Source organism: Aythya marila, assembly GCF_965140915.1.
Source record: "Aythya marila genome assembly, chromosome: Z".
Classification (NCBI taxonomy): domain Eukaryota; kingdom Metazoa; phylum Chordata; class Aves; order Anseriformes; family Anatidae; genus Aythya; species Aythya marila.
The window spans coordinates 8,665,847-8,687,287 of record NC_139080.1 but is presented as its reverse complement, the minus strand read 5'-3'; the positions used below and the strand labels follow the sequence as shown (position 1 = coordinate 8,687,287).

At 56.0% G+C, this 21,441-nt stretch overlaps 5 protein-coding genes across 10 annotated transcripts in view; 1 reads left to right on the top strand and 4 right to left on the bottom strand.

Annotated features, from left to right (window-relative positions):
* Window positions 1-21,441, top strand: part of UBAP2 (ubiquitin associated protein 2) — a 143,403-nt gene that overhangs the window by 93,499 nt on the left and 28,463 nt on the right. The gene's annotated exons all lie outside the window — the stretch shown is intronic.
* LOC309890034 (interferon-like) lies at window positions 882-4,831 on the bottom strand (the record flags this gene model as incomplete). The annotated part of the gene is made up of 1 exon (XM_082783405.1): window positions 882-4,831. The coding sequence occupies one exon, from the start codon at window positions 4,829-4,831 to the stop codon at window positions 4,253-4,255; it is 579 nt and encodes a 192-aa protein (XP_082639531.1). The 3' UTR covers window positions 882-4,252.
* On the bottom strand, window positions 4,854-9,350 carry LOC309890031 (interferon; the record flags this gene model as incomplete). Its single annotated transcript, XM_082783402.1, has 1 exon — window positions 4,854-9,350. The coding sequence occupies one exon, from the start codon at window positions 9,348-9,350 to the stop codon at window positions 8,772-8,774; it is 579 nt and encodes a 192-aa protein (XP_082639528.1). The 3' UTR covers window positions 4,854-8,771.
* On the bottom strand, window positions 9,979-13,867 carry LOC309890033 (interferon; the record flags this gene model as incomplete). Its single annotated transcript, XM_082783404.1, has 1 exon — window positions 9,979-13,867. One exon carries the CDS (start codon window positions 13,865-13,867, stop codon window positions 13,289-13,291), a length of 579 nt encoding a protein of 192 aa, XP_082639530.1. The 3' UTR covers window positions 9,979-13,288.
* LOC309890029 (interferon-like) lies at window positions 13,863-19,016 on the bottom strand. Its single transcript, XM_082783400.1, has one exon. It carries the CDS (start codon window positions 18,384-18,386, stop codon window positions 17,808-17,810), a length of 579 nt encoding a protein of 192 aa, XP_082639526.1. The 5' UTR covers window positions 18,387-19,016; the 3' UTR covers window positions 13,863-17,807.

Below are 21,441 nucleotides of genomic sequence, written 5' to 3'. Positions count from 1 at the left end.
GGGGTGCTGGGGCTGCTGAGGGTGTCGAAGAGGTGTTGGAGGAGGTGGAGGGCGGTGTGTGCGGCTTGCTGCGTGTCGTTGGTGTCCAGGAGGGTGTCCGGGAAGGAGCAAGGCGCGTGTTGCTGCGGGCAGGGCTGTGTGGGGCTGGGAGCCATGTCGCGGAGGAGCTGGAGGCTGTCCCAGGTGAAGGTGCTGTCGTGGAGGCGCAGGGGGCTGCAGGAGAAGGCGTTGGCGGGAGGCGTGAGGAGGAGCAGGAGGGCCAGGAGGGCGCTGTAGATGGCTGGTGGTGGTGGGGCTGATGGCCCAGGCATGGTGGCTCTTGGGTTGTGCTGGGCAAGAGCCTGTTGGGGCTGGGTGGTGTTGGTGCTCGGGGTGCTGCCGGGTGTCAAGCTTTATGCAGTGCGGCATCTTCCTTTCCCTTTGTCGCTTTCAGGTCATTGAGGTGCTTTCGGCTGTAGCTTTTCAGTTTTGGTTGGTTGTGGTTTGAGGGGAAGTGCGTTGTTGGGGTTGCCCTGAGTGCGGTGCGCGAGCTGTAGGTCCTTGGCTCGTGTTTTTGTTGACATGGTGGGTACTCTGTCCTTAGTGTTTGTGTGGGGGATGTGAAAGTGTTGGGGAGAGGGTGCTGGTGCAGCTGTGCTGCGGATGTGCTTTTCTTAGTGTTTCCCTTTTGGCCTTGAGGGAGAGTAGTTGAGCGTTGGCCAAGAGTGCTCTTCCTTCCGAGGTGCACTTTCCCTATGTCATGGCCTAGTGTGAGGTTTGGGTTTTTTCTTCTTGGTCTTCTTTTGCCCGCGTGTTCCGTTTTTCCTTTCAGCTCAGTTGTTCATTGCAGGTTTCGATGTGTTTTCTGGAGTCAGGGGTGTTGTGATCTGCTTGGTGCAAGATCTGCCTTGCTGTAGGCAGGAATTGTTGGGGGAGAGGTGTCCCTTGTGTTCCTGTGCTTGGAGTGTCTGTCTGGATGGAGCTTCCCAAAGGCGTCTGTGCCTTGTCCTTGGTTGGATCACCCGTATGTTGGGTTTGTGTTTGTGTTTTTTTTTTTTTTTTTTTTAGGATGAGGCGGGAGTTTGTGGTAGCATGTCCTGCAAATGAAAGGATCCCCCAGCATCATGGAGTCATTGAGGTTGGGGAAGACCTCGAAGATCATGTAGCTGAACCCTTAAGCTTGTGTGCTTGTCCAGCAGTATCCCTTGCCATGAAGCCCTGAATGTAGGCGTTTCTTGAAGACCTCGAGGGATGGTAGCTCATCAAGTCCATCTTGAAGTGTGTGCAGAGAGGGCACTGCATTGTCTGTGGTGCTGTGCTTGTGTTGCTGGTTGTATTGGGCTTGTTTTTTGGTCTTTCCCCTTTGTTTTGCTCTTGGTTATTTGTGAAGCAGTAGAAGGGCAAGGAGCTCTTTCCTCTGTCATGGCGTGTAGGCGTTTGTTGGTCCTTGTGGGAAGAAGGCTGTGAAGAAAGCTGTGACTGTGTCAGGAGGCAAGAAGAAGCGTAGAACCATGGTATATGGTGAGTGTGAAGGGGCCCTCCAGGACGGTGTAGTCCAAGTCCTGGGTCCGTGCAGGAGGAGCCCAAAGTGTGTATTTCTGAGAGCCTTGTCCAAGCAGTCCTTGAGCTCCGTGAGCACCTCCCTGTGGAGCGTGTTGCAGTGCCCAGCTACGTTCTCTGTGAAGAAGCTTTTCCGAAGAGGCAGCGTGAGCCTTCCTTGTCCCAGCTCCGTGCCGTTCGCTGGGGTCCTGTGGCTGTCCCCAGAGAGCAGAGCTCAGGGCGTGCCCCTCTGCTCCCCTCGTGAGGGAGCCGCATGCCGGCATGAGGCCTGCTGTTGTTGGCTGAACAAAGTGAGGGACTTGATCCACTGCTCGCACGTCTTGCCCTCTGGACCTCTGCAGGTCTCCGTTTCCCTCGTTTGGAAGTTCTCCAATAGCTTTATGCCCTTGTTTTGTGGTACCCAGAAGTGCAGAGGGTGCTCGAGGTGAGGCTGGCCCAGAGCAGAGTGGGACAATGCCTTCCCTGGCTGGGCCTGGGGCTGCCTAGGAAATGGCTGGCCCTTTTGTCTGCCAGGGCATGCTGCTGGCTCCTCTTGCACTTGGTGTTGACCCAAAGGCTGAGATGTGTTTCTGTGGGGCCGCTGTCCGGCCTGTGTTCCCCCCGTGTGCCCGTGAAGGCAGGGTTGCCCCGTCCCTGGTGCAGCCCAACGCAGCGCTTGGTCTTGGTGCCCGTGAGGTGGTTGGTGAGTGCCCAGCCCTCTGGTTTGCCAAGAGGTGCGTGCGAGGGCTCTGTGTCCTCGCGGGAGTGCGTGCCTCCTGCGAGTGTAGTGTTGTTGGCTAAGTCACTCGTTCTGCCTTTGAGTCCTGCATCCAGGTTGTTCATGAAGGCACTTGAGAGAGCCGTCCCTGAAATGTCGGCCTAGGGCATCCCGTTAGTGACTGGCTGCCAGCCTGCTGTAAGGCCGTTTAGCGTAAGCCTCTGAGGCCGCCTTGTCTGGTGGTTGCTGTCCTCTCGTCCTGTGTACTCGTGGAGCAGTTTGGTGTCCGTTTTGTCCGGAAGGGTACTGTGAGAGGAAGTCTGGAAAGCTCTGCTGAAGTGAGTGACACAGTCACAGAATGTGAGGGATAGAAGGGACCTTGACCGATCATCTAGTCTGTTCCCGCTGCCGGAGCAGGAAGACTGAGATCACGTCGCACAGGAGCGCCTCCAGGCAGGTTGTGAATGTCTCCAGAGAAGGGGACTCCACAGCTCCCGTGGTCAGCCTGTTCCAGTGTTCTGCGAGCCTCACCGTGGAGAAGTTTTGTCTCATATTGACACGGAACGTGAGGTGTAATCTGAATATTCCAGCTTGCACCCGTTGCTCCTTGTCCTATGTGTGGATGTCACAGAGAAGAGCCTGGCTCCATCCTCCTGACACTTGTCCTTCCCGCATTGACAAAGACGAATAAGGTCAGCCCTGAGTGTGCTCCTCTCCAAGCTGAAGAGAGCGAGCTGCCTCAGCCGTTTTTGGTAAGGGAGATGCTCCACTCCCTTCACGGTCCTCGTGGCTCTGTGCTGGACTCTCTCAAGCAGTTCCCTGTCCTTAGTTGAAGTAAGGGTCTGAGAACTGGAGAGAATATTCCAGATGTGTTCTCAGCAGCAGGGCAGAGTAGAGGGGGAGGAGAGCCTCTCTCAACCTGATAAGCACAGCCCTTGTAATACGCCCCAGGATGCCTTTGGCCTTGTTGGCCACAAGCACACAACCCCAAGCTGGCTGGTGGTCATCGTGCTGTCCAGCAGGACCCGCGGGTCCGTTTCCCCTTCGCTGCTCTCCAGCACGACAGTCCCCAAGTTCTGGTGGTGTGTGGAGCTGTGCTTGCCCAGCTGCAGGACTGTCCACCTGCCCTTGTTCTATTTCATTAAATTTCTCCCCAGCAAGGTGAAAAGATGAGGTTGGGTGGTGTGCCTTGGTGAGGGATGTGCGTAATGTTGTCCTGAGAGGAGAAGCTTGAGTGAAAGAGGAGATTCGTGTCGTGCGGCCGTGTTGGCTGTGAGCAGTGAGTGTGTCGTGCCCGCGAGCGTGCCGTGTGCCTGGCCAGGCGCGAAGGCCACGTTGCTCCCTGGCCGTGTGGGTCGGGGTAGGAGAGCGGGCAGCGGGCTGTGGAGGGGCTTGTTGTCTGAGGAGCGGAGCGCTGGGTTTTGGGTGTTGTTGGTGAGGGCGTCAGTGGCGTTGGCGGAGGGAGAGGTTTGCGGTCGCTGAAGCTGCGGAGGTTGTAGGAGAGGAGGAGAGCGAGAGCGAGCTGTGCCTGCTGTGCTGACGGAGGCTGGGAGAAGGAGAGAGGTGCTGAGTGTGTGGGGGTGGTGGCTGCGAGGGCGTGGGGGGAGAGAGAGAGGGAGAGGGCCTGTTGGCAGAGGTGTCCCGGTCTGGGCCGGGCCGGGAGAGGAGTGAGCGAGAGGAGTTTGGTTGGTGGGGTTCTCCCGAGACGGTTGAGTGGAAGTGCCTGAGCACTCGAGGGCTAAGCAGAAGCGTAAGGCTGGAGCTGAGGGCATTGTCCAGATGCCCCCGGGCCAGAGAGAGGGCTGCCGTAGGACTGGGCAGGTTCTTAGAAAAGGTCTTTATTTGGTTTGCATAAATAGTTACTAATAAATAGATGAGAATCATGGTTGAAATAAATAGTTAAATAAGGAGGGGGTGGGTGGTGGTGGCCACTGGGCTCTGGTCAGTTCTTGTCAGCGTCCCTGTGTGGTGGGCGAAGGGAGGCATGAGGGCAGAGGTTTGCGTGTGGGGCTCCTCTTAGCGCATGGTGCGGGTGAGGCGGTGGATGCGCTGGAAGCAGGCGTGAGCCTCGAGGCGGACGTGGTCCCATGCGCAGGGGCTGTAGGTGTGGTTCTGGAGGAAGTGTTGGATGCAGCCGAAGTACTTGTTGATGCTGAGGTGAAGGTTGCGGGGCCCTCGCCTGTGGAGGCGCGTGGCGTCGGCTGGGAAGCATCGCTCGAGGTGGTGGATGTGGTGCTGGAGCTGGTTGAGGAGGTCGTGGCGTGCGGTGTGGAGCCAGTGCGCGGGGGTGCTGGGGCTGCTGAGGGTGTCGAAGAGGTGTTGGAGGAGGTGGAGGGCGGTGTGTGCGGCTTGCTGCGTGTCGTTGGTGTCCAGGAGGGTGTCCGGGAAGGAGCAAGGCGCGTGTTGCTGCGGGCAGGGCTGTGTGGGGCTGGGAGCCATGTCGCGGAGGAGCTGGAGGCTGTCCCAGGTGAAGGTGCTGTCGTGGAGGCGCAGGGGGCTGCAGGAGAAGGCGTTGGTGGGAGGCGTGAGGAGGAGCAGGAGGGCCAGGAGGGCGCTGTAGATGGCTGGTGGTGGTGGGGCTGATGGCCCAGGCATGGTGGCTCTTGGGTTGTGCTGGGCAAGAGCCTGTTGGGGCTGGGTGGTGTTGGTGCTCGGGGTGCTGCCGGGTGTCAAGCTTTATGCAGTGCGGCATCTTCCTTTCCCTTTGTCGCTTTCAGGTCATTGAGGTGCTTTCGGCTGTAGCTTTTCAGTTTTGGTTGGTTGTGGTTTGAGGGGAAGTGCGTTGTTGGGGTTGCCCTGAGTGCGGTGCGCGAGCTGTAGGTCCTTGGCTCGTGTTTTTGTTGACATGGTGGGTACTCTGTCCTTAGTGTTTGTGTGGGGGATGTGAAAGTGTTGGGGAGAGGGTGCTGGTGCAGCTGTGCTGCGGATGTGCTTTTCTTAGTGTTTCCCTTTTGGCCTTGAGGGAGAGTAGTTGAGCGTTGGCCAAGAGTGCTCTTCCTTCCGAGGTGCACTTTCCCTATGTCATGGCCTAGTGTGAGGTTTGGGTTTTTTCTTCTTGGTCTTCTTTTGCCCGCGTGTTCCGTTTTTCCTTTCAGCTCAGTTGTTCATTGCAGGTTTCGATGTGTTTCTGGAGTCAGGGGTGTTGTGATCTGCTTGGTGCAAGATCTGCCTTGCTGTAGGCAGGAATTGTTGGGGGAGAGGTGTCCCTTGTGTTCCTGTGCTTGGAGTGTCTGTCTGGATGGAGCTTCCCAAAGGCGTCTGTGCCTTGTCCTTGGTTGGATCACCCGTATGTTGGGTTTGTGTTTGTGTTTTTTTTTTTTTTTTTTTTAGGATGAGGCGGGAGTTTGTGGTAGCATGTCCTGCAAATGAAAGGATCCCCCAGCATCATGGAGTCATTGAGGTTGGGGAAGACCTCGAAGATCATGTAGCTGAACCCTTAAGCTTGTGTGCTTGTCCAGCAGTATCCCTTGCCATGAAGCCCTGAATGTAGGCGTTTCTTGAAGACCTCGAGGGATGGTAGCTCATCAAGTCCATCTTGAAGTGTGTGCAGAGAGGGCACTGCATTGTCTGTGGTGCTGTGCTTGTGTTGCTGGTTGTATTGGGCTTGTTTTTTGGTCTTTCCCCTTTGTTTTGCTCTTGGTTATTTGTGAAGCAGTAGAAGGGCAAGGAGCTCTTTCCTCTGTCATGGCGTGTAGGCGTTTGTTGGTCCTTGTGGGAAGAAGGCTGTGAAGAAAGCTGTGACTGTGTCAGGAGGCAAGAAGAAGCGTAGAACCATGGTATATGGTGAGTGTGAAGGGGCCCTCCAGGACGGTGTAGTCCAAGTCCTGGGTCCGTGCAGGAGGAGCCCAAAGTGTGTATTTCTGAGAGCCTTGTCCAAGCAGTCCTTGAGCTCCGTGAGCACCTCCCTGTGGAGCGTGTTGCAGTGCCCAGCTACGTTCTCTGTGAAGAAGCTTTTCCGAAGAGGCAGCGTGAGCCTTCCTTGTCCCAGCTCCGTGCCGTTCGCTGGGGTCCTGTGGCTGTCCCCAGAGAGCAGAGCTCAGGGCGTGCCCCTCTGCTCCCCTCGTGAGGGAGCCGCATGCCGGCATGAGGCCTGCTGTTGTTGGCTGAACAAAGTGAGGGACTTGATCCACTGCTCGCACGTCTTGCCCTCTGGACCTCTGCAGGTCTCCGTTTCCCTCGTTTGGAAGTTCTCCAATAGCTTTATGCCCTTGTTTTGTGGTACCCAGAAGTGCAGAGGGTGCTCGAGGTGAGGCTGGCCCAGAGCAGAGTGGGACAATGCCTTCCCTGGCTGGGCCTGGGGCTGCCTAGGAAATGGCTGGCCCTTTTGTCTGCCAGGGCATGCTGCTGGCTCCTCTTGCACTTGGTGTTGACCCAAAGGCTGAGATGTGTTTCTGTGGGGCCGCTGTCCGGCCTGTGTTCCCCCCGTGTGCCCGTGAAGGCAGGGTTGCCCCGTCCCTGGTGCAGCCCAACGCAGCGCTTGGTCTTGGTGCCCGTGAGGTGGTTGGTGAGTGCCCAGCCCTCTGGTTTGCCAAGAGGTGCGTGCGAGGGCTCTGTGTCCTCGCGGGAGTGCGTGCCTCCTGCGAGTGTAGTGTTGTTGGCTAAGTCACTCGTTCTGCCTTTGAGTCCTGCATCCAGGTTGTTCATGAAGGCACTTGAGAGAGCCGTCCCTGAAATGTCGGCCTAGGGCATCCCGTTAGTGACTGGCTGCCAGCCTGCTGTAAGGCCGTTTAGCGTAAGCCTCTGAGGCCGCCTTGTCTGGTGGTTGCTGTCCTCTCGTCCTGTGTACTCGTGGAGCAGTTTGGTGTCCGTTTTGTCCGGAAGGGTACTGTGAGAGGAAGTCTGGAAAGCTCTGCTGAAGTGAGTGACACAGTCACAGAATGTGAGGGATAGAAGGGACCTTGACCGATCATCTAGTCTGTTCCCGCTGCCGGAGCAGGAAGACTGAGATCACGTCGCACAGGAGCGCCTCCAGGCAGGTTGTGAATGTCTCCAGAGAAGGGGACTCCACAGCTCCCGTGGTCAGCCTGTTCCAGTGTTCTGCGAGCCTCACCGTGGAGAAGTTTTGTCTCATATTGACACGGAACGTGAGGTGTAATCTGAATATTCCAGCTTGCACCCGTTGCTCCTTGTCCTATGTGTGGATGTCACAGAGAAGAGCCTGGCTCCATCCTCCTGACACTTGTCCTTCCCGCATTGACAAAGACGAATAAGGTCAGCCCTGAGTGTGCTCCTCTCCAAGCTGAAGAGAGCGAGCTGCCTCAGCCGTTTTTGGTAAGGGAGATGCTCCACTCCCTTCACGGTCCTCGTGGCTCTGTGCTGGACTCTCTCAAGCAGTTCCCTGTCCTTAGTTGAAGTAAGGGTCTGAGAACTGGAGAGAATATTCCAGATGTGTTCTCAGCAGCAGGGCAGAGTAGAGGGGGAGGAGAGCCTCTCTCAACCTGATAAGCACAGCCCTTGTAATACGCCCCAGGATGCCTTTGGCCTTGTTGGCCACAAGCACACAACCCCAAGCTGGCTGGTGGTCATCGTGCTGTCCAGCAGGACCCGCGGGTCCGTTTCCCCTTCGCTGCTCTCCAGCACGACAGTCCCCAAGTTCTGGTGGTGTGTGGAGCTGTGCTTGCCCAGCTGCAGGACTGTCCACCTGCCCTTGTTCTATTTCATTAAATTTCTCCCCAGCAAGGTGAAAAGATGAGGTTGGGTGGTGTGCCTTGGTGAGGGATGTGCGTAATGTTGTCCTGAGAGGAGAAGCTTGAGTGAAAGAGGAGATTCGTGTCGTGCGGCCGTGTTGGCTGTGAGCAGTGAGTGTGTCGTGCCCGCGAGCGTGCCGTGTGCCTGGCCAGGCGCGAAGGCCACGTTGCTCCCTGGCCGTGTGGGTCGGGGTAGGAGAGCGGGCAGCGGGCTGTGGAGGGGCTTGTTGTCTGAGGAGCGGAGCGCTGGGTTTTGGGTGTTGTTGGTGAGGGCGTCAGTGGCGTTGGCGGAGGGAGAGGTTTGCGGTCGCTGAAGCTGCGGAGGTTGTAGGAGAGGAGGAGAGCGAGAGCGAGCTGTGCCTGCTGTGCTGACGGAGGCTGGGAGAAGGAGAGAGGTGCTGAGTGTGTGGGGGTGGTGGCTGCGAGGGCGTGGGGGGAGAGAGAGAGGGAGAGGGCCTGTTGGCAGAGGTGTCCCGGTCTGGGCCGGGCCGGGAGAGGAGTGAGCGAGAGGAGTTTGGTTGGTGGGGTTCTCCCGAGACGGTTGAGTGGAAGTGCCTGAGCACTCGAGGGCTAAGCAGAAGCGTAAGGCTGGAGCTGAGGGCATTGTCCAGATGCCCCCGGGCCAGAGAGAGGGCTGCCGTAGGACTGGGCAGGTTCTTAGAAAAGGTCTTTATTTGGTTTGCATAAATAGTTACTAATAAATAGATGAGAATCATGGTTGAAATAAATAGTTAAATAAGGAGGGGGTGGGTGGTGGTGGCCACTGGGCTCTGGTCAGTTCTTGTCAGCGTCCCTGTGTGGTGGGCGAAGGGAGGCATGAGGGCAGAGGTTTGCGTGTGGGGCTCCTCTTAGCGCATGGTGCGGGTGAGGCGGTGGATGCGCTGGAAGCAGGCGTGAGCCTCGAGGCGGACGTGGTCCCATGCGCAGGGGCTGTAGGTGTGGTTCTGGAGGAAGTGTTGGATGCAGCCGAAGTACTTGTTGATGCTGAGGTGAAGGTTGCGGGGCCCTCGCCTGTGGAGGCGCGTGGCGTCGGCTGGGAAGCATCGCTCGAGGTGGTGGATGTGGTGCTGGAGCTGGTTGAGGAGGTCGTGGCGTGCGGTGTGGAGCCAGTGCGCGGGGGTGCTGGGGCTGCTGAGGGTGTCGAAGAGGTGTTGGAGGAGGTGGAGGGCGGTGTGTGCGGCTTGCTGCGTGTCGTTGGTGTCCAGGAGGGTGTCCGGGAAGGAGCAAGGCGCGTGTTGCTGCGGGCAGGGCTGTGTGGGGCTGGGAGCCATGTCGCGGAGGAGCTGGAGGCTGTCCCAGGTGAAGGTGCTGTCGTGGAGGCGCAGGGGGCTGCAGGAGAAGGCGTTGGCGGGAGGCGTGAGGAGGAGCAGGAGGGCCAGGAGGGCGCTGTAGATGGCTGGTGGTGGTGGGGCTGATGGCCCAGGCATGGTGGCTCTTGGGTTGTGCTGGGCAAGAGCCTGTTGGGGCTGGGTGGTGTTGGTGCTCGGGGTGCTGCCGGGTGTCAAGCTTTATGCAGTGCGGCATCTTCCTTTCCCTTTGTCGCTTTCAGGTCATTGAGGTGCTTTCGGCTGTAGCTTTTCAGTTTTGGTTGGTTGTGGTTTGAGGGGAAGTGCGTTGTTGGGGTTGCCCTGAGCGCGGTGCGCGAGCTGTAGGTCCTTGGCTCGTGTTTTTGTTGACATGGTGGGTACTCTGTCCTTAGTGTTTGTGTGGGGGATGTGAAAGTGTTGGGGAGAGGGTGCTGGTGCAGCTGTGCTGCGGATGTGCTTTTCTTAGTGTTTCCCTTTTGGCCTTGAGGGAGAGTAGTTGAGCGTTGGCCAAGAGTGCTCTTCCTTCCGAGGTGCACTTTCCCTATGTCATGGCCTAGTGTGAGGTTTGGGTTTTTTCTTCTTGGTCTTCTTTTGCCCGTGTGTTCCGTTTTTCCTTTCAGCTCAGTTGTTCATTGCAGGTTTCGATGTGTTTCTGGAGTCAGGGGTGTTGTGATCTGCTTGGTGCAAGATCTGCCTTGCTGTAGGCAGGAATTGTTGGGGGAGAGGTGTCCCTTGTGTTCCTGTGCTTGGAGTGTCTGTCTGGATGGAGCTTCCCAAAGGCGTCTGTGCCTTGTCCTTGGTTGGATCACCCGTATGTTGGGTTTGTGTTTGTGTTTTTTTTTTTTTTTTTTAGGATGAGGCGGGAGTTTGTGGTAGCATGTCCTGCAAATGAAAGGATCCCCCAGCATCATGGAGTCATTGAGGTTGGGGAAGACCTCGAAGATCATGTAGCTGAACCCTTAAGCTTGTGTGCTTGTCCAGCAGTATCCCTTGCCATGAAGCCCTGAATGTAGGCGTTTCTTGAAGACCTCGAGGGATGGTAGCTCATCAAGTCCATCTTGAAGTGTGTGCAGAGAGGGCACTGCATTGTCTGTGGTGCTGTGCTTGTGTTGCTGGTTGTATTGGGCTTGTTTTTTGGTCTTTCCCCTTTGTTTTGCTCTTGGTTATTTGTGAAGCAGTAGAAGGGCAAGGAGCTCTTTCCTCTGTCATGGCGTGTAGGCGTTTGTTGGTCCTTGTGGGAAGAAGGCTGTGAAGAAAGCTGTGACTGTGTCAGGAGGCAAGAAGAAGCGTAGAACCATGGTATATGGTGAGTGTGAAGGGGCCCTCCAGGACGGTGTAGTCCAAGTCCTGGGTCCGTGCAGGAGGAGCCCAAAGTGTGTATTTCTGAGAGCCTTGTCCAAGCAGTCCTTGAGCTCCGTGAGCACCTCCCTGTGGAGCGTGTTGCAGTGCCCAGCTACGTTCTCTGTGAAGAAGCTTTTCCGAAGAGGCAGCGTGAGCCTTCCTTGTCCCAGCTCCGTGCCGTTCGCTGGGGTCCTGTGGCTGTCCCCAGAGAGCAGAGCTCAGGGCGTGCCCCTCTGCTCCCCTCGTGAGGGAGCCGCATGCCGGCATGAGGCCTGCTGTTGTTGGCTGAACAAAGTGAGGGACTTGATCCACTGCTCGCACGTCTTGCCCTCTGGACCTCTGCAGGTCTCCGTTTCCCTCGTTTGGAAGTTCTCCAATAGCTTTATGCCCTTGTTTTGTGGTACCCAGAAGTGCAGAGGGTGCTCGAGGTGAGGCTGGCCCAGAGCAGAGTGGGACAATGCCTTCCCTGGCTGGGCCTGGGGCTGCCTAGGAAATGGCTGGCCCTTTTGTCTGCCAGGGCATGCTGCTGGCTCCTCTTGCACTTGGTGTTGACCCAAAGGCTGAGATGTGTTTCTGTGGGGCCGCTGTCCGGCCTGTGTTCCCCCCGTGTGCCCGTGAAGGCAGGGTTGCCCCGTCCCTGGTGCAGCCCAACGCAGCGCTTGGTCTTGGTGCCCGTGAGGTGGTTGGTGAGTGCCCAGCCCTCTGGTTTGCCAAGAGGTGCGTGCGAGGGCTCTGTGTCCTCGCGGGAGTGCGTGCCTCCTGCGAGTGTAGTGTTGTTGGCTAAGTCACTCGTTCTGCCTTTGAGTCCTGCATCCAGGTTGTTCATGAAGGCACTTGAGAGAGCCGTCCCTGAAATGTCGGCCTAGGGCATCCCGTTAGTGACTGGCTGCCAGCCTGCTGTAAGGCCGTTTAGCGTAAGCCTCTGAGGCCGCCTTGTCTGGTGGTTGCTGTCCTCTCGTCCTGTGTACTCGTGGAGCAGTTTGGTGTCCGTTTTGTCCGGAAGGGTACTGTGAGAGGAAGTCTGGAAAGCTCTGCTGAAGTGAGTGACACAGTCACAGAATGTGAGGGATAGAAGGGACCTTGACCGATCATCTAGTCTGTTCCCGCTGCCGGAGCAGGAAGACTGAGATCACGTCGCACAGGAGCGCCTCCAGGCAGGTTGTGAATGTCTCCAGAGAAGGGGACTCCACAGCTCCCGTGGTCAGCCTGTTCCAGTGTTCTGCGAGCCTCACCGTGGAGAAGTTTTGTCTCATATTGACACGGAACGTGAGGTGTAATCTGAATATTCCAGCTTGCACCCGTTGCTCCTTGTCCTATGTGTGGATGTCACAGAGAAGAGCCTGGCTCCATCCTCCTGACACTTGTCCTTCCCGCATTGACAAAGACGAATAAGGTCAGCCCTGAGTGTGCTCCTCTCCAAGCTGAAGAGAGCGAGCTGCCTCAGCCGTTTTTGGTAAGGGAGATGCTCCACTCCCTTCACGGTCCTCGTGGCTCTGTGCTGGACTCTCTCAAGCAGTTCCCTGTCCTTAGTTGAAGTAAGGGTCTGAGAACTGGAGAGAATATTCCAGATGTGTTCTCAGCAGCAGGGCAGAGTAGAGGGGGAGGAGAGCCTCTCTCAACCTGATAAGCACAGCCCTTGTAATACGCCCCAGGATGCCTTTGGCCTTGTTGGCCACAAGCACACAACCCCAAGCTGGCTGGTGGTCATCGTGCTGTCCAGCAGGACCCGCGGGTCCGTTTCCCCTTCGCTGCTCTCCAGCACGACAGTCCCCAAGTTCTGGTGGTGTGTGGAGCTGTGCTTGCCCAGCTGCAGGACTGTCCACCTGCCCTTGTTCTATTTCATTAAATTTCTCCCCAGCAAGGTGAAAAGATGAGGTTGGGTGGTGTGCCTTGGTGAGGGATGTGCGTAATGTTGTCCTGAGAGGAGAAGCTTGAGTGAAAGAGGAGATTCGTGTCGTGCGGCCGTGTTGGCTGTGAGCAGTGAGTGTGTCGTGCCCGCGAGCGTGCCGTGTGCCTGGCCAGGCGCGAAGGCCACGTTGCTCCCTGGCCGTGTGGGTCGGGGTAGGAGAGCGGGCAGCGGGCTGTGGAGGGGCTTGTTGTCTGAGGAGCGGAGCGCTGGGTTTTGGGTGTTGTTGGTGAGGGCGTCAGTGGCGTTGGCGGAGGGAGAGGTTTGCGGTCGCTGAAGCTGCGGAGGTTGTAGGAGAGGAGGAGAGCGAGAGCGAGCTGTGCCTGCTGTGCTGACGGAGGCTGGGAGAAGGAGAGAGGTGCTGAGTGTGTGGGGGTGGTGGCTGCGAGGGCGTGGGGGGAGAGAGAGAGGGAGAGGGCCTGTTGGCAGAGGTGTCCCGGTCTGGGCCGGGCCGGGAGAGGAGTGAGCGAGAGGAGTTTGGTTGGTGGGGTTCTCCCGAGACGGTTGAGTGGAAGTGCCTGAGCACTCGAGGGCTAAGCAGAAGCGTAAGGCTGGAGCTGAGGGCATTGTCCAGATGCCCCCGGGCCAGAGAGAGGGCTGCCGTAGGACTGGGCAGGTTCTTAGAAAAGGTCTTTATTTGGTTTGCATAAATAGTTACTAATAAATAGATGAGAATCATGGTTGAAATAAATAGTTAAATAAGGAGGGGGTGGGTGGTGGTGGCCACTGGGCTCTGGTCAGTTCTTGTCAGCGTCCCTGTGTGGTGGGCGAAGGGAGGCATGAGGGCAGAGGTTTGCGTGTGGGGCTCCTCTTAGCGCATGGTGCGGGTGAGGCGGTGGATGCGCTGGAAGCAGGCGTGAGCCTCGAGGCGGACGTGGTCCCACGCGCAGGGGCTGTAGGTGTGGTTCTGGAGGAAGTGTTGGATGCAGCCGAAGTACTTGTTGATGCTGAGGTGAAGGTTGCGGGGCCCTCGCCTGTGGAGGCGCGTGGCGTCGGCTGGGAAGCATCGCTCGAGGTGGTGGATGTGGTGCTGGAGCTGGTTGAGGAGGTCGTGGCGTGCGGTGTGGAGCCAGTGCGCGGGGGTGCTGGGGCTGCTGAGGGTGTCGAAGAGGTGTTGGAGGAGGTGGAGGGCGGTGTGTGCGGCTTGCTGCGTGTCGTTGGTGTCCAGGAGGGTGTCCGGGAAGGAGCAAGGCGCGTGTTGCTGCGGGCAGGGCTGTGTGGGGCTGGGAGCCATGTCGCGGAGGAGCTGGAGGCTGTCCCAGGTGAAGGTGCTGTCGTGGAGGCGCAGGGGGCTGCAGGAGAAGGCGTTGGCGGGAGGCGTGAGGAGGAGCAGGAGGGCCAGGAGGGCGCTGTAGATGGCTGGTGGTGGTGGGGCTGATGGCCCAGGCATGGTGGCTCTTGGGTTGTGCTGGGCAAGAGCCTGTTGGGGCTGGGTGGTGTTGGTGCTCGGGGTGCTGCCGGGTGTCAAGCTTTATGCAGTGCGGCATCTTCCTTTCCCTTTGTCGCTTTCAGGTCATTGAGGTGCTTTCGGCTGTAGCTTTTCAGTTTTGGTTGGTTGTGGTTTGAGGGGAAGTGCGTTGTTGGGGTTGCCCTGAGCGCGGTGCGCGAGCTGTAGGTCCTTGGCTCGTGTTTTTGTTGACATGGTGGGTACTCTGTCCTTAGTGTTTGTGTGGGGGATGTGAAAGTGTTGGGGAGAGGGTGCTGGTGCAGCTGTGCTGCGGATGTGCTTTTCTTAGTGTTTCCCTTTTGGCCTTGAGGGAGAGTAGTTGAGCGTTGGCCAAGAGTGCTCTTCCTTCCGAGGTGCACTTTCCCTATGTCATGGCCTAGTGTGAGGTTTGGGTTTTTTCTTCTTGGTCTTCTTTTGCCCGCGTGTTCCGTTTTTCCTTTCAGCTCAGTTGTTCATTGCAGGTTTCGATGTGTTTCTGGAGTCAGGGGTGTTGTGATCTGCTTGGTGCAAGATCTGCCTTGCTGTAGGCAGGAATTGTTGGGGGAGAGGTGTCCCTTGTGTTCCTGTGCTTGGAGTGTCTGTCTGGATGGAGCTTCCCAAAGGCGTCTGTGCCTTGTCCTTGGTTGGATCACCCGTATGTTGGGTTTGTGTTTGTGTTTTTTTTTTTTTTTTTTTTAGGATGAGGCGGGAGTTTGTGGTAGCATGTCCTGCAAATGAAAGGATCCCCCAGCATCATGGAGTCATTGAGGTTGGGGAAGACCTCGAAGATCATGTAGCTGAACCCTTAAGCTTGTGTGCTTGTCCAGCAGTATCCCTTGCCATGAAGCCCTGAATGTAGGCGTTTCTTGAAGACCTCGAGGGATGGTAGCTCATCAAGTCCATCTTGAAGTGTGTGCAGAGAGGGCACTGCATTGTCTGTGGTGCTGTGCTTGTGTTGCTGGTTGTATTGGGCTTGTTTTTTGGTCTTTCCCCTTTGTTTTGCTCTTGGTTATTTGTGAAGCAGTAGAAGGGCAAGGAGCTCTTTCCTCTGTCATGGCGTGTAGGCGTTTGTTGGTCCTTGTGGGAAGAAGGCTGTGAAGAAAGCTGTGACTGTGTCAGGAGGCAAGAAGAAGCGTAGAACCATGGTATATGGTGAGTGTGAAGGGGCCCTCCAGGACGGTGTAGTCCAAGTCCTGGGTCCGTGCAGGAGGAGCCCAAAGTGTGTATTTCTGAGAGCCTTGTCCAAGCAGTCCTTGAGCTCCGTGAGCACCTCCCTGTGGAGCGTGTTGCAGTGCCCAGCTACGTTCTCTGTGAAGAAGCTTTTCCGAAGAGGCAGCGTGAGCCTTCCTTGTCCCAGCTCCGTGCCGTTCGCTGGGGTCCTGTGGCTGTCCCCAGAGAGCAGAGCTCAGGGCGTGCCCCTCTGCTCCCCTCGTGAGGGAGCCGCATGCCGGCATGAGGCCTGCTGTTGTTGGCTGAACAAAGTGAGGGACTTGATCCACTGCTCGCACGTCTTGCCCTCTGGACCTCTGCAGGTCTCCGTTTCCCTCGTTTGGAAGTTCTCCAATAGCTTTATGCCCTTGTTTTGTGGTACCCAGAAGTGCAGAGGGTGCTCGAGGTGAGGCTGGCCCAGAGCAGAGTGGGACAATGCCTTCCCTGGCTGGGCCTGGGGCTGCCTAGGAAATGGCTGGCCCTTTTGTCTGCCAGGGCATGCTGCTGGCTCCTCTTGCACTTGGTGTTGACCCAAAGGCTGAGATGTGTTTCTGTGGGGCCGCTGTCCGGCCTGTGTTCCCCCCGTGTGCCCGTGAAGGCAGGGTTGCCCCGTCCCTGGTGCAGCCCAACGCAGCGCTTGGTCTTGGTGCCCGTGAGGTGGTTGGTGAGTGCCCAGCCCTCTGGTTTGCCAAGAGGTGCGTGCGAGGGCTCTGTGTCCTCGCGGGAGTGCGTGCCTCCTGCGAGTGTAGTGTTGTTGGCTAAGTCACTCGTTCTGCCTTTGAGTCCTGCATCCAGGTTGTTCATGAAGGCACTTGAGAGAGCCGTCCCTGAAATGTCGGCCTAGGGCATCCCGTTAGTGACTGGCTGCCAGCCTGCTGTAAGGCCGTTTAGCGTAAGCCTCTGAGGCCGCCTTGTCTGGTGGTTGCTGTCCTCTCGTCCTGTGTACTCGTGGAGCAGTTTGGTGTCCGTTTTGTCCGGAAGGGTACTGTGAGAGGAAGTCTGGAAAGCTCTGCTGAAGTGAGTGACACAGTCACAGAATGTGAGGGATAGAAGGGACCTTGACCGATCATCTAGTCTGTTCCCGCTGCCGGAGCAGGAAGACTGAGATCACGTCGCACAGGAGCGCCTCCAGGCAGGTTGTGAATGTCTCCAGAGAAGGGGACTCCACAGCTCCCGTGGTCAGCCTGTTCCAGTGTTCTGCGAGCCTCACCGTGGAGAAGTTTTGTCTCATATTGACACGGAACGTGAGGTGTAATCTGAATATTCCAGCTTGCACCCGTTGCTCCTTGTCCTATGTGTGGATGTCACAGAGAAGAGCCTGGCTCCATCCTCCTGACACTTGTCCTTCCCGCATTGACAAAGACGAATAAGGTCAGCCCTGAGTGTGCTCCTCTCCAAGCTGAAGAGAGCGAGCTGCCTCAGCCGTTTTTGGTAAGGGAGATGCTCCACTCCCTTCACGGTCCTCGTGGCTCTGTGCTGGACTCTCTCAAGCAGTTCCCTGTCCTTAGTTGAAGTAAGGGTCTGAGAACTGGAGAGAATATTCCAGATGTGTTCTCAGCAGCAGGGCAGAGTAGAGGGGGAGGAGAGCCTCTCTCAACCTGATAAGCACAGCCCTTGTAATACGCCCCAGGATGCCTTTGGCCTTGTTGGCCACAAGCACACAACCCCAAGCTGGCTGGTGGTCATCGTGCTGTCCAGCAGGACCCGCGGGTCCGTTTCCCCTTCGCTGCTCTCCAGCACGACAGTCCCCAAGTTCTGGTGGTGTGTGGAGCTGTGCTTGCCCAGCTGCAGGACTGTCCACCTGCCCTTGTTCTATTTCATTAAATTTCTCCCCAGCAAGGTGAAAAGATGAGGTTGGGTGGTGTGCCTTGGTGAGGGATGTGCGTAATGTTGTCCTGAGAGGAGAAGCTTGAGTGAAAGAGGAGATTCGTGTCGTGCGGCCGTGTTGGCTGTGAGCAGTGAGTGTGTCGTGCCCGCGAGCGTGCCGTGTGCCTGGCCAGGCGCGAAGGCCACGTTGCTCCCTGGCCGTGTGGGTCGGGGTAGGAGAGCGGGCAGCGGGCTGTGGAGGGGCTTGTTGTCTGAGGAGCGGAGCGCTGGGTTTTGGGTGTTGTTGGTGAGGGCGTCAGTGGCGTTGGCGGAGGGAGAGGTTTGCGGTCGCTGAAGCTGCGGAGGTTGTAGGAGAGGAGGAGAGCGAGAGCGAGCTGTGCCTGCTGTGCTGACGGAGGCTGGGAGAAGGAGAGAGGTGCTGAGTGTGTGGGGGTGGTGGCTGCGAGGGCGTGGGGGGAGAGAGAGAGGGAGAGGGCCTGTTGGCAGAGGTGTCCCGGTCTGGGCCGGGCCGGGAGAGGAGTGAGCGAGAGGAGTTTGGTTGGTGGGGTTCTCCCGAGACGGTTGAGTGGAAGTGCCTGAGCACTCGAGGGCTAAGCAGAAGCGTAAGGCTGGAGCTGAGGGCATTGTCCAGATGCCCCCGGGCCAGAGAGAGGGCTGCCGTAGGACTGGGCAGGTTCTTAGAAAAGGTCTTTATTTGGTTTGCATAAATAGTTACTAATAAATAGATGAGAATCATGGTTGAAATAAATAGTTAAATAAGGAGGGGGTGGGTGGTGGTGGCCACTGGGCTCTGGTCAGTTCTTGTCAGCGTCCCTGTGTGGTGGGCGAAGGGAGGCATGAGGGCAGAGGTTTGCGTGTGGGGCTCCTCTTAGCGCATGGTGCGGGTGAGGCGGTGGATGCGCTGGAAGCAGGCGTGAGCCTCGAGGCGGACGTGGTCCCACGCGCAGGGGCTGTAGGTGTGGTTCTGGAGGAAGTGTTGGATGCAGCCGAAGTACTTGTTGATGCTGAGGTGAAGGTTGCGGGGCCCTCGCCTGTGGAGGCGCGTGGCGTCGGCTGGGAAGCATCGCTCGAGGTGGTGGATGTGGTGCTGGAGCTGGTTGAGGAGGTCGTGGCGTGCGGTGTGGAGCCAGTGCGCGGGGGTGCTGGGGCTGCTGAGGGTGTCGAAGAGGTGTTGGAGGAGGTGGAGGGCGGTGTGTGCGGCTTGCTGCGTGTCGTTGGTGTCCAGGAGGGTGTCCGGGAAGGAGCAAGGCGCGTGTTGCTGCGGGCAGGGCTGTGTGGGGCTGGGAGCCATGTCGCGGAGGAGCTGGAGGCTGTCCCAGGTGAAGGTGCTGTCGTGGAGGCGCAGGGGGCCGCAGGAGAAGGCGTTGGCGGGAGGCGTGAGGAGGAGCAGGAGGGCCAGGAGGGCGCTGTAGATGGCTGGTGGTGGTGGGGCTGATGGCCCAGGCATGGTGGCTCTTGGGTTGTGCTGGGCAAGAGCCTGTTGGGGCTGGGTGGTGTTGGTGCTCGGGGTGCTGCCGGGTGTCGAGCTTTATGCAGTGCTGCATCTTCCTTTCCCTTCATCACTTTCAGGTCTTCGAGGTTTTTGGCTGTGGTTTTCAGTTTGGCTTGGTTGTGGTTTGAGGGGAAATGCCTTGGTGGGTTTGGCCCTGAGTGCGGTGCGCAAGCTGTAGGTCCTTGGCTCATGTTGTGGTGGATATTTTTTGGCGTATTTGGAGGCGGGGAAGTGAAAGTGGTTTCGAGAAAGTTGTGGGGAAAGGTGTGCCACAGATGTTGTGTTTGTTTCCTATTTCTGGTTTCCATTTTGTTTTAAACAAGCATCTTTGCACCAGAGCTACACTGAAATTTCTCTTTCTGCACAAGTCTTGTTTCGCTTTGCAATGCCATAGTGTTAGGTTGCCTTCTTTGTACCACTAATGTGTTTCCTCTGGATTCCCTTGTATGTGTTGATGTTTCTGTGTCTTTTTTAAGTATTGTGAAGTTTGGTTCTTCAATGGAACCTAAGGGAGTTGTCTGGTGTAACCATTGCTTTGTGGTGGTAGTTTGAGAGGAGATTTCTGAGAAAGCTGCAGCTACCGTGAGTCCTTTACTCAGTCTCGTCTTCTGTGGACTGAACAAAGGTTGTTGGTGGTATGGTGTGTAGGGAAGTGTGTTGGTGAGTTTCCCCTGAGCCTGGGACAGGTTTTGGAGGTCCTTGGCTTATTTTTTATTTATTTATTTATTTATTTTTGCGAGGTGGTGGTTAATCTGTCCTTAGCGTTTGTGTGGGGGATGTGAAAGTGGTGGGGAGAGGGTGTCCAGGGAGCTTTGTCTGAGAACTTTTTATGGCTTCCCTTTTTTCCTGTGTGGTATGTCTTATTTCCGGTAAAGTTTCCCAACCATATAAAGCATTTATTTTTTTCATTTTTGAAATGGTGGTAGTTTTTGCGGCTTTTCTTTGAGTTTCGTTTTTTGGCTCTTTTTTTGGTAGTAATTCGTCATTGCTTTTTACGTTTTGTAGTACTTTGAAAATGATACTGGCAGCATGCCTAGGCAGCCAGGAAGACCAGTGGCATCCTGGCTTGTGTCAGGAATAGGATGGCCAGCAGGACCAGGGAGGTGATCATCCCCCTGTACTCGAGGTGCAGCCTCAACAGAACAGAGTACTGTGTTTAGCTTTGGGGCCCTCACTACAAGAAAGACATCAAGGCCCTGGAGCGTGCCCAGAGAAGGGCTACGAAGCTGGTGAAGGGCCTGGACCACAAGTGTCAATGAGGAGTGACTGAGGGAACTGGGGGTGTTTCTTCTCGAGAAGAGGAGGCTCAGGGCAGAGCTTATGGCTCTCTATAGCTACCTGAAAGGAAGTTGTGGGGAGCTGCAGGTTGGCCTCTTCCCATAGACAACTAGTGATGGAAGAGGGAATAGCCTCAAGTTGTGCCAGGGAAGGTTTAGGTTGGAAATTCTGAGACTTTTCCTCTCTGAAATAGTGGTCAGGTGTTGAACGGGGTTTCCCAGGGAGGTGGTGTCATCACTGTCCCTGGGGGTGTTTAAGGAAAGGTTGGATGTGATGCTTAGGGTGAGGGTTTAGTGGGTGACGTTGGGGACAGGGGGTTGGTTAGAGAGATGATCTTGGAGGTCTCTTCTAGCCTTAATGATTCTGTGATTCTATGAATCTCTGGAGCTCTCGAGCATGGCTTGTCCTGAAGGTAGTGGCTTTTGTTTGTAGGTTTGAGTGAGTTTGACTGATGGAGTGCTTGCAGTGTTTTGTTTTGCCTTTCTTCTCTTTGAACACTTTTAAACTTCCTGAGGAGTCTCTTTTGAGGTCTTTCGTGTTCAGTGATGGAGTGTCAGGCAAGAATATTTCAGTATAGTTTTGCTGCTTTTGTCAGTTGAGCAAATTTTCAGTAAAAGTGTCTCAGTGTGCTGTGTGAAAGAAAGGTCTTATCATTAGCAATTGCATTTTTTCAATTTTAGGTTTTCTTGCCTGGTAAATACATTTTCCTTGTAATCATCTTGTACTGTAGGAACTTCTCTGTTTCTCTGTTTCCGTGTTTTTTAATGACTCAGTGCATCATTTCATGTTTTGAAATTCTTGTATGATGTATTTTGGAATAAGTCTTTTGAGATGCTGAGGGTAGTTTCCCTCAGTTTCCCGAGGGAGTTATTGAACGAAACTTTTGAGCATCTCTAGGGATGGACATTCTGTGACCTCCCTGATCCCTTTTTTGGTATTTTATCACATTAATGATAAAGATAATACTTATCTTTCAGTTTTGTAAGTTTGAAAGTCATTTGTGAATTTCCTGCGTTTCTCTCGTGTTTTGTTCTTAAGAGGAGGGTTGCTCTCTGCAGCTACCTCACAAGACAGAGTCAGTCAGGTCCCCCTTTCTGGGATTGCAGGATTAGGAGTAACATGAGGAGGATTATGGTATGACCGGGAGCTGGAGGCTGCTGTGGGAGGGCTTGTGCTGTGTGCCTGAGTACATTTGTTCCTTCACTTCTCAGTTGCAAGCGACATCTCTGTTTGCTGTTGCCCAGAGCAGTATCTTTGCAGTAATGATACGTTGGAGGTGGTGTGACAGCATTGAGAACGGCCTCTTTCCCCTCTCCAGGAGGAGCCTGGAGGTACCGGGCATTGTTGTTTTCTTGCCCTAGCTTACTTGTTGGGGTAAAGCAGCTGGGGCAGTGTTTTTTGGGGTGGTGGTCAAGGTAAAGGAGCAGCTGGTGGTGTGTGGGATGCTGTGCTGTTCTGTGCTGACTGGGTTGGACTGTCACGGGTGGTGGTGTTGAAGGATGCTGCTGTTTGCTTACTAAGGTTGTGTTGGGATGAAGAAGTGCAAGACCGTGGTGGCAGTAGGAGAACAATGAGCAGTTCCTGAGCATCTGTTTTTTTTTTTTTTTTTTTTTTTTTGTGTGTGTGTGTCTCTTTTTGATATTCCTGTGTGTTGTTGGTTAGCGCTGAGGTGCAGCTTTTTGCCCAGACCTCCACAGGCCTTGTTTAGTCCCCCCTCTCCTCTGTGACGTAC